The 10,474-nt window shown below is 36.7% G+C and overlaps 1 protein-coding gene across 2 annotated transcripts; it reads left to right on the forward strand.

Moving 5' to 3' along the window:
- The first annotated feature begins 579 nt into the window (after window positions 1–579).
- On the forward strand, window positions 580–5,786 carry LOC131167899 (protein NRT1/ PTR FAMILY 8.1-like). 2 transcript variants are annotated; one of them, XM_058126962.1, is made up of 5 exons: window positions 580–748; window positions 2,484–2,686; window positions 2,797–3,014; window positions 3,588–4,138; window positions 4,810–5,786. In XM_058126962.1, the coding sequence occupies exons 2-5, from the start codon at window positions 2,581–2,583 to the stop codon at window positions 5,639–5,641; spliced, it is 1,707 nt and encodes a 568-aa protein (XP_057982945.1). In that variant the 5' UTR covers window positions 580–748; window positions 2,484–2,580; the 3' UTR covers window positions 5,642–5,786. The 2 variants fall into 2 exon arrangements, with proteins under 2 accessions (XP_057982945.1, XP_057982946.1); XM_058126963.1 differs by having other exon boundaries at window positions 2,507–2,686.
- Window positions 5,787–10,474: the final 4,688 nt, after the last annotated feature.

A 10,474-nucleotide genomic window follows, 5' to 3' on the forward strand; every position in this document is an offset into this window, starting at 1 on the left:
AGATAAATGATGCAAGTAAAACAAACTTGCTTGGTCGTGGAATTCCTTTAGCTTCTTTGTGAAGCCATTTGAGGGAACTTTTATTGTAGATATTCTTCTAGAAAAACCCAACCAACTTCGAAGTTGCTCCAAAACTACATTCGAGACACTGCAATTAAAAAAACAGGTGATCCAATGAGGATTTGGGCTCTAAGCCACACCGGACACACAAAATTATTAATTAGAATTCTAAATTCATTTAGGAATTGGAATGAGTTTCCCACATTTTCTCCTTCGCTTCATTGTAATTCTCATTTAACTCCGGAATCTCTTTCTTGATCTCTTGCCATTCAATAAATTCTCGTTGTCCAAATGCGCGAATTGTGGAGGAAAAAAGAAAAAGAAAAATATAAAATACTTTAATTTTTTACGTTTGATTATATATATATATAAATAAGAAGTGTGAAAAGGAAACTGGATGGGTAAAACGTGGCAATTTAAAAAAATAAAAAAAGAAAGTAGAGGGGCGGATGTGAGGATACGTCACAAACAGGGACTCCATTGCAAATTCACAAAAAGCCAAAAGCGCACTTCATTTCCGCACCCAAGATATACTCTATAAAGCCAGGCGGGCGCACGTACGCTTTACGCAGCAGATTTAGAACAACTCCCTTCCTTCTCCTGTTTCAGAGCGGCGACCGGGCGGCGACCGGGCCTGCTGGTGTCCTGGTTTTGCTCCCTCCGTTTCCCCCCCCATCCCCTGGGGAAGGTATCTCTCATTTCTCGTTACTCGGATCAAATCTGTATAGATTCCTTCCTCTATGTCTCAGGATCATCCTCTTTCGTCATTTTCATTTAGCATGCAATATATATGTTTGTTTCTCTCTGTGAGCAAACCTCTTTCTGTTTTTGCAATGATTTTTTGGATCCAAGGTAGAACTATTAAATTTTTTTCGCGAGGCTGTGAAGAGCGTTCAGATTTGTTAGGTATAATTTCTACGAAAAGTTGCCGTCTCGTTGTCGTCATGTTCTGTAATCGTCAGAACGCATCTAAAATCAAATGCGGTTTTCACGATTAGAACGGAGGTAGAATTCCCACGGTTTTTAGTTCTGATTATTGGTTTTATCTTCATTTTTTTTTTTGTTTTTTTTATTAAAATAAATTTTCTGGATTCTTCGTTATCGGTTGGCTGTTTGTCTTTTTGCCTGGTACTCATTTTTTGTTGAGTAATGCGGAATCTTGGAATTTCTGGCGTGCATCTATGATTCCATTATTTCGATTTGTAGTATTAAGGCGGTTAAAGTTGGAGGAGAAATTATTATTTTAGTTCATGTCTGCTTGCCGTGAGTCAAACCTTTCAGTGTTTTCGCTTTCCAAGCCGCTAATGATTTGACAAACTAAGGGCACCTATTTTATTATTATTTTTTCCATCTTCTACTTTGAATTATTAACTCTTCAGTCAGCAATACCTCTTGAATTGTGATATTTTATGACGCGCTTCTGCTTCTAATTCCTTTTGGTAGTGATGCTCTTCAAAAATTCAGAAAATATTCTCGCTTTTATATAATACCATCCTCTTTTCCTCTTTTAGCCTTCTACATCTATTTGCTAGTAAGTTTCAAACTTGAAAATGAAAAGGCTTCCTCAGGGCAGCACGGATTTGAGATCTTAATGCTTGTTTTTGTTTTGTTGGAGAGGCCACCACGGGTCTTTAAAAAGTTTCAAAGGTATCGCTTGAATTTTATTTTATTTTATTTTTTTGGGATGAAAGTGTCAATTCTTTTTCATTTTTTTGGTTGGTTGAATGTTGAAAGTGTGTCTCTGTCGAGGCTACATGAGGGGCAAGCCCAAAACACCATCCACCTACTCCTATTGGTTATCAAGTATCAACAGAAAAAAAGAAAAAAAACATCAAATATATGCACCCAGCCAAACATCCAGGTCTGTACCTTGTGGTTTGGCTGTGCTATAACTTGATTAACAGATATTATCTTATATTCATTAGAGTGCCGTTTGAGATCTGGGAATTATTTTGAAATTGGTCATGAAGTAATTAAAAATATATGAAGAATTAATCTGGCTGGGTGGAAAAAATGCAATTTTAATTTTAGAAAGGTTTTCAAATTGTATGGAATAATACAAAATCAAATAGATTTGGAGATCCATGTCAAAATATTCATGAATATTTATGCACTTGAGTAGTGAGTACTCTTATGCTCATATGTGAAATCTTACAAGTAGCTGAAGATAAAGTGGTTATTGTGTTATTCTCAATTTCGCTCTAATTATTTAATTTTTTTTAATCTTACCTGATCACCTCTTCCCAAGACCCTGCATATGCAGGAGCTGTGTGCTTCGGCTGCCCTTTTTACCTGATCACCTCTGTCTCCTTCATAACTATGTAAAGCACGATTTTTCAAAAAAATTTTAAGAATTTCACCTTATTTTTTTTTTGGCGCTAATATATGTTTGTGTCTTCTAATTTGACGATTTTAATTTTCAGACTTGTGTCTACGGAAATTACAGGTGAGTCATTGAAAGAAAAGTTAGAAAACATTAACTAGAAGAACCCTGGTAAGTTTCTCAGCTTAAAGGATACCATGGCAGAGGATAAACTCTATACAACAGATGGGACAGTGGATATCCATAATAAACCTGCCAATAAGAAGAAAACAGGAAACTGGAAGGCATGTCCCTTTATCCTCGGTACGGCCTTCAGTTTTAAATTTTTCATAATAATCATGATAGTTTCTTATAACAACATTTGGAGTAGCCGATGAACCTGACTTCTTTTAAAACAAACTTTTTTCTTGCAGGAAATGAATGTTGTGAAAGGTTGGCATACTATGGTATGAGTACCAATCTGGTGAACTATCTTCAGAAACGTCTCAACCAGGGCAATGTCACTGCATCGAACAATGTCACAAATTGGTCAGGAACCTGTTACATCACACCTTTGATTGGAGCTTTTCTTGCTGATGCTTACTTGGGAAGATACTGGACAATTGCCAGTTTCTCAGTCATTTATTGTTTGGTAAGTATGCTTAAGAAACAAAATTCTGTGCGTCTTTTATATGTTGATGTAAAAAGAGTATTGGAGTAATCAATTATGCTTTTGGATGTTGAATTGGATCCAAATTTGATTGAGTCGCTGTTTTTTTGATAAGGTATATATTACTAATCCTACCAAATTATTTTATGATGGCTACGTTCCTAGGCAAATTTTTTCTGTCTGCTGGCTCTTAAAAAGATGTTTTGGAGTTGCTTGATTTTAGCCAGTTTCAAAATTGATCTCTTGACAGTGATTCAATCCAAATTTTATTGAGGCATTGATTTTTGGATAAGCTATATATTATTAATCCTTCCAAATTACTTTATAATGGTTATAATTTTTATCTTTCTTATGCAAATTATTGCTGTCTGCTGGCTCTCAAGAAGATGTTTTGGAGTTGTTTGATTTCAGCCAGTTTCAAAATTGATCTTTTGACAGCGATTCAATACCTTGAGCCAACACAGCATCCTAGTCATTATATGCAAGCTGCACCAGGTTGTTGTGTCATACAACTTAGCTCTGAAAAAATGTTGATGAATTTTTATTTTGTTGCAGGGAATGACACTCTTGACACTTTCTGCTTCTGTGAATGGACTAAAGCCATCATGTGATAATGGTGTTTGCCACCCAACGGCAGCAGAAACTGCAGTTTTCTTTACAGCTCTTTACCTAATTGCTCTTGGAACTGGTGGAATCAAGCCATGTGTCTCATCCTTTGGTGCAGATCAATTTGATGAAACTGATGAGTCCGAGAGAGAAAAGAAGAGCTCATTCTTCAATTGGTTTTACCTTTCTATCAATGTGGGTGCCCTTATTGCTTCCTCTGTATTGGTCTGGATACAGATGAATGTGGGATGGGGGTGGGGTTTTGGAGTCCCTGCTGTTGCTATGGCCATTGCAGTTGTTAGTTTCTTTTCAGGTAGCCGATTGTACCGAATTCAAAAACCTGGTGGGAGTCCCCTGACACGAATTTTCCAGGTTGTGGTTGCGTCTGTGAGGAAAATTCATATAAAAATTCCTGCTGACAAGTCTCTACTTTATGAGACTCCTGATGAGGAATCCAACATCATAGGAAGTCGTAAGCTCCAACATTCAGATGAATTAAGGTACACATGTTGCCAAAATCATGATGAACTTCCATTTGTTTTTAAGTTTTAGGTCTTTGACATTTCCCTAGAGTTAATTATGCATAGCAATATATAAATATAAGTATATATTTATATTATATCATTTTTTTTTGCTCTTTCCTTTATATTTTCATTATGTCTATTTTTACATGGTCTTGAGCCTTTTATTAGATATACAAGATTACAAGCTTGTATTAATAATTCTGCGCTTGTTTAATAAGCCTTCACTATGTTTAGTACAAAGCAGTATTTGCAGACAATGGATTTAAAATATCCTGCTGTTATGGTTCTATGTAACGATGGCATTGCAGTGTGTGACATGAGATTAGAAGTGTTGTGCTAGATCCTGCTAAAAATGAAGAATGCTATTTTCCTTCATTTGGACAAACTGAAGAATATGCTTCAAATAAATTTCTCGTGTTTCTGGTATTAAAGAAATAGGAAAAGGTGAGGTTTTTGTGGCCCTCTGGGAGGAGGTGGTGACTGTAGGAGTGAGTGGAAAAGAACCAGCAGCTGCGGACTCTCAAATCATTTTCTGAACTGACTTTCTGTGTAAAACATGGGATTTTTTCAGAAAAAAATTGTCTTCAGTTGTTCTGCAGGTATCTTATTGATCTGTTAAGTTTCTAATTTGAATAATCCCGCCGCAGATTCTTTGACAAGGCTGCCGTGGAGAGTCAGGATGACCACATCAAGGGCTCAACAAACCCGTGGAGTCTTTGCACGGTTACGCAAGTTGAGGAACTCAAGTCCATCATCCGATTGCTCCCAGTTTGGGCATCTGGAATAATCTTCGCCACTGTATACAGTCAAATGAGCACTATGTTTGTGCTACAAGGCAACACTATGGACCAACACATGGGCCCACACTTTGAGATTCCATCAGCATCTCTCTCCCTCTTCGACACCCTCAGCGTAATCTTCTGGGCGCCTGTATATGATCAAATTATCGTGCCATTTGCAAGGAAGTTCACTGGGCATGAACGAGGTTTCACACAGCTCCAACGAATGGGGATTGGCCTAGTGATTTCCTTCTTGTCCATGGTTACTGCAGGGACGTTGGAGGTAGTTCGACTTGGCATTGTGAGGAGGAATAACTACTATGATCTTAAGTACCTTCCTATGTCAATCTTCTGGCAAGTCCCGCAGTATTTTCTGATTGGCTGTGCGGAGGTTTTCACCTTCATCGGGCAGCTTGAGTTTTTCTATGACCAGGCCCCCGATGCGATGCGAAGCTTGTGCTCGGCCCTCTCTCTGACTACTGTTGCTTTGGGGAATTACTTGAGCACCCTGCTTGTTACAATTGTCAGCAAAGTGACTACAAGGCACGGGCGTCTCGGATGGATTCCTGATAACTTGAACAGGGGCCATCTTGACTATTTCTATTGGCTCTTGGCCATTCTCAGTGTCCTGAACTTCTTTTTGTATCTCTGGATTGCAAATCGTTACACCTACAAGAAGGCTGCAGGGCGTGCTCATTGACTTCAGGGCCAGGGACGGGGAGTGAAAAGTGTGTATTCAACAAATCACTGTTTCAGTTTAATGTTTTTTTTTTTTTTATATATATATAAATTTTGTTTAAAGAATGGTATTCAATTATAATGCCAGTCAGATTATGGGTTTAGTATGGTTTGCGTCTTTTTATTTATTTTAAATGTATTAAATGACAACTTTGTCATCGACAATTTTACATTACAGGGGAGAGTAGGTGAGAAGGGACATTTTCAATAGTTGGGCCGATAGCGGTGGTGTTTTTTCCATCGCATTTTGTTTGAACCATGCTGCTACTGTATTGGCTCCTGCTGCTGCTGCTGCTATATATGATGATCAGATTCCTTCTTTCATTAGCCAAAAGTAGAAGGCGGAGCGAACCCTATAACTTCTAAAAATTGTGAACTATAATTTTCAATATCACTATTGTTAATCATAGACTACAGTAGATTTTGAATACCGAATGTAAAGCATTTGGGCACGCCGGGGCAAGGCAACTATCCCCTCTCAGCGCAGGTGATTCACGCCCCCTCCAGTTGAGCCCGGTCAACATATATCTGCTTTAATGTAAAATTTTCCATTCAGTCGACTCATGGTTTGCTCAAGTATTAAAGGGTTCTTAGGAGAATGACTCGCAGACATTAACCCTATGTTTGTCAAGTATTCCTAAGCACGGTACTAGTTAGCAAGCATGTTCATGTAGAAAATTTAGGAGGATTCAAAAATAATCAACAGCGTTTTTAATCAAGGATTCAAGTAGGGTTTCAAGACTTACAAGGGACCTTTAGGACTGTTTTAAATGGTCATAAATAAGGAATTGAAACGAGCTTACCAAGAGGTTTGGAATGACAAACACCAAGGCAAACGGGTACTTAATCGCACCATGAGCAGGCTTGTTGATCCTGATCTTATGGGGTCAACTGATTGATTGACTGAGATTGGAAGAAAAATATTGAGAACCAAAATGGGTCAGTCGCTTGACCCGCGATGAGACTAAAATATGGAGCTATTTTTAAGGGCTTTATGCAATTCAAACTTAGGAGATTTAAAACAAAGATTCTTAAACAAATTAGGGATTGATTAGGAATGATTTTATTGTGGGAAAACATTGGATAACTTACCAAAGATCACCGAATCCAAATCATGACCAAGAAATCCTTGAAATAATGGTTGAACAAGTGAAGGTGCTGCTACTATTGGTATATAAGTGACGTGAAAAGATACGAGATAGTGAGGAAGTGTTGGATAAGTAGTGGTCTCACACCACATGATCTCCTAGGAGAACGGACGTAGCCTCTCGCCACTCAATCACTAAGATCGACACAAGCTCAAAAGCTTAACAAAGACAAGGTCTTCTGAATTTCAATATCAATATATCTTAGCTCTGTTATTACAGCTTTTACAATAGAAACATATAAACTAACATAGGGGAAAATAGAGACACAACTATTGGCCTAACTTGGCTTTCAAATCTCTTTTTGATGATAACAAATGAAGGTTGATTTAACATGTGTTGTTAAAGAGAAGATGTTTCAGGAATGCTTAAAGACAAAGTTCAAAAGAAAAAAAATAGCAATAAAAGTTCAAGATCACTAAGGACTAAAAAGTCACATTCATAGTTAAAGTAATCCAAAGGAAGCTCAAGCAACACCAAAATGAGTAAAGTATGTAAAGCTGACTCAAGCTCAATTCAAAAGGGGATTCAAAGCAAAATACCATGAAAGTCTTGAAGATTAGAATGCTTAAGGCTTTAAGACAAATGATGTAAGTACTTCATATTGAAATATCACATGGAAATATTTTAAAACTCTTTAGGGATTATTGTGGCCTTAGAAACTTTATTTTAAAAACCTCGGAAAAGGTTGTATGAGTAATCAAAGCAAGAAAGCAGAGAGTTTTTGAAAACTAAACTGAAATATCAGACTTTTTAACTGCCTAGACGACTGAAGTTTAATCTTAGAAGACTGAATAATTTCCTTAGACGACTGAAAATTAAGTTCAGTCTACTGAAAAATTTTCTGATGAATTCTTGAAGAGGCAGTATAGCTTCAGATGACTGAACTATGTCACCCTAATCAACTGATATTGTTTTTAGTTATATTTTCAATATTTTAAAGAACTTCATAAGACTAAACCCGATGCTTTAGTCATTTGAGAATTGTTAATGACTATAATTTTTAAATGTTTTAAATTTCAAACTTAAGTTTCTTGTGCCCCAAATTTCATAAAAACTTAGGAAATACTCTAAGTAATCTTGGGCAACACGAAAATACCTTTATGAGCCTATAAATACATGTTTTATCAAATCAAACCATACCAAGTAAATAAAAAATCTGCTCAAAAGCTGAAAGCTCTTTTCCTATCACAAAGATCTCTCTTGCTCACTCTTGCAAATCTGAATTCCTGAAGAATTCTGAAGTATTGAATCATCCTTCTCTGAGTTCTAAACTTTTGAATCGCTGATTCTCATCTAGAGAAGAAATTTGGTGAAATTACTCTTAAGCTTCAATTCTATTTCCTTTGATATTTTATATTGAAGTATATAGTACTTTCAATTGTACTAATATGCTCTTTTGAGAGTGTAATTGTACACCAGATTGTCTATTATCTTTCTTGTAGTTGTTGATGATTCAAGGATTGTTTGGACTGTTGGATCAAGTGTGGGGTATTGCCTGAAGAGGGGGTTCTATCCTTAAGGAGGGATTTGTAAAGGTTTGCTTCGCCCGGAGAGGAGTGCTACGACAAGCAATGATGCCTAGTAGCCATAGATGATGGTGCACGTAAGAGGTTACCTGCAATTTTAGTAGATCGCAGTAGAGACAAAAACACACATGGTTATGCATGTGAGAGAGAGAGAGAGAGAGAGAGAGAGAGAGAGAGAGAGAGAGAGAGAGAGGGAGAGAGAGAGAGAAAGTGGCGCGGTAGTGACAGTAAAGCGACGGCGGTAGTGGCTAGCCGACTGTGCTCTGCGTAGAGAAAGAGCTCCTAGGGCTTCCCTTGCCTACTTTGCGTGAAGACGAGAAGGGGGGTGGAGGCACACATGATGTGTTTGGAGGACTTGCAACTATCTACCACGTGGCTCAAGTTAGCAGCAGGAGGATGGTGGTGCTTTCTTCTTCACCATGTTGCTTCAACACGCCGTCGGTGGAGGAGGGGCCTCCATGGCTCTGTGTGTAATGACCCAAAAATTCATACCACTTTTTTTAAATATACTGCAAAATAAAATGCTCTTATACCCTTGATATTGTTTGCTATAACATCTCAGGCCCTAGGTGGGCACTGAGGAAATTCCTGTTCACAGAATAACATACCTATGTAACGGAAAACATAAAGTCATACATCTATATTTACAATACCATAAACCAGTATTTTTCCAAAATATACGTTCATAATTACTCATCATCCTAGCATCTTCTACCCAAAAACTCTTGAATGCTACAAAAAAATACAACCCCTTGATAACACTTGCACTACAGACAGGGTAGTGTAGATGACCTCTCTACCTGTGAGACTGGTCTGCTCGTCTAGTTGTATCACTTAAAAAATGTTAAATCATTGGGATGAGACAATGCTCAATAAGAAGAAATATGCTATTACCAGTGTGTGGTAACTGAGTTTACATAAATAATATGCTGATAAATAACTGAAACCAGAATATCATGTAAAATATAATACAGTGAAACTCACACCTATATGGTTTAAAATAAAATGGTAATAACTGAGCTTTCTATTTATTCATACTTCTAATATTATAGTATATCTGTTGTTTTTCTGTAAATCTGTATACATATAAATATCTATGATAATTATCCTAAAAAACTGTAAGTCATGATTTAACCCCTCCTGACAAGGTTGTGCGGCCCGTAGGCTGGACTTAACACTAGTTGGCCTACCGAGTAAGTCAAGTGTAACTCTACCAATCATCAGACCAACCAACTGCAATCCCTTCGGGCACGGTTACTGATATCTACCTCGTCAAACCGACCTCCTCAATCCAACCTCTAGGGAGCCTGCAATCCCTCCATAGGCACGGTTGACGGAATCCACACACTATTTGAGATATATGGTTGCACTCTGATCTGAAATAGCTACGATACCATGCTCTACTGATAACTGATCTAATTCATCAGGGTCTAATACTGTATAATACAATTATATATATTATCTTGTTGTTTGACCATGATTCTAATATATATGAAATAACCATAACATTGTAATAACTGATCTGAACATACTGTATAATTTGAATAATTTGTAAAATCTAAATAACTGAATAAATGAATAATGAACAACTGATTGTTATGGTTCTGTAATTTGAATATCATGGTATATTTGAAAGTACTATAAATATCTATCTGAATGTAAACTGTAAAAATATCTATCTATTTATATATATTCAGTAAAACATGATATCTGTAAACTAAATAAATTTCATGATAGATATGATATTTACAGAATTAAATAAATATTAAACCCATTTACTGAAATTTGGATTTTCCTGATAATAAGAGTAATTTATATCCTATAGAATTTTTCCCTGTAATGCACGTATTTTCTGATAACATTTCAAAAATTACTAGCATAGCATATTTGTAACATCCTCAAAATTCTTATATCTTTTTTTTTTTTTAATATAAATTAGTCTAATGCATGTAATGGGCTTTCCTATGCAGCGGAAAACATAAATCACATAACCACATATACTTGTATATACAATACCTGAATTCAGTATTTTCAGCCATAGCTATATAATACATCTCTCTTTCCAGTGTCAACTATCCAAAAATACAAAACCCTATACAAAACTTACCCTCTGAACAAGGG

This window comes from Malania oleifera, chromosome 11 (genome assembly GCF_029873635.1).
Source record: "Malania oleifera isolate guangnan ecotype guangnan chromosome 11, ASM2987363v1, whole genome shotgun sequence".
NCBI lineage: Eukaryota > Viridiplantae > Streptophyta > Magnoliopsida > Santalales > Ximeniaceae > Malania > Malania oleifera.

Excerpts from the sequence above, each read along its gene's own strand:
- LOC131167899 (XM_058126962.1), top strand. The coding sequence starts at position 2,581 with ATGGCAGAGGATAAACTCTATACAACAGATGGGACAGTGGATATCCAT. Across the intron at positions 2,687-2,796 it reads GGCATGTCCCTTTATCCTCG|GAAATGAATGTTGTGAAAGG; the intron begins GTACGGCCTTCA and ends TTTTTCTTGCAG. Across the intron at positions 4,139-4,809 it reads CAACATTCAGATGAATTAAG|ATTCTTTGACAAGGCTGCCG; the intron begins GTACACATGTTG and ends ATCCCGCCGCAG.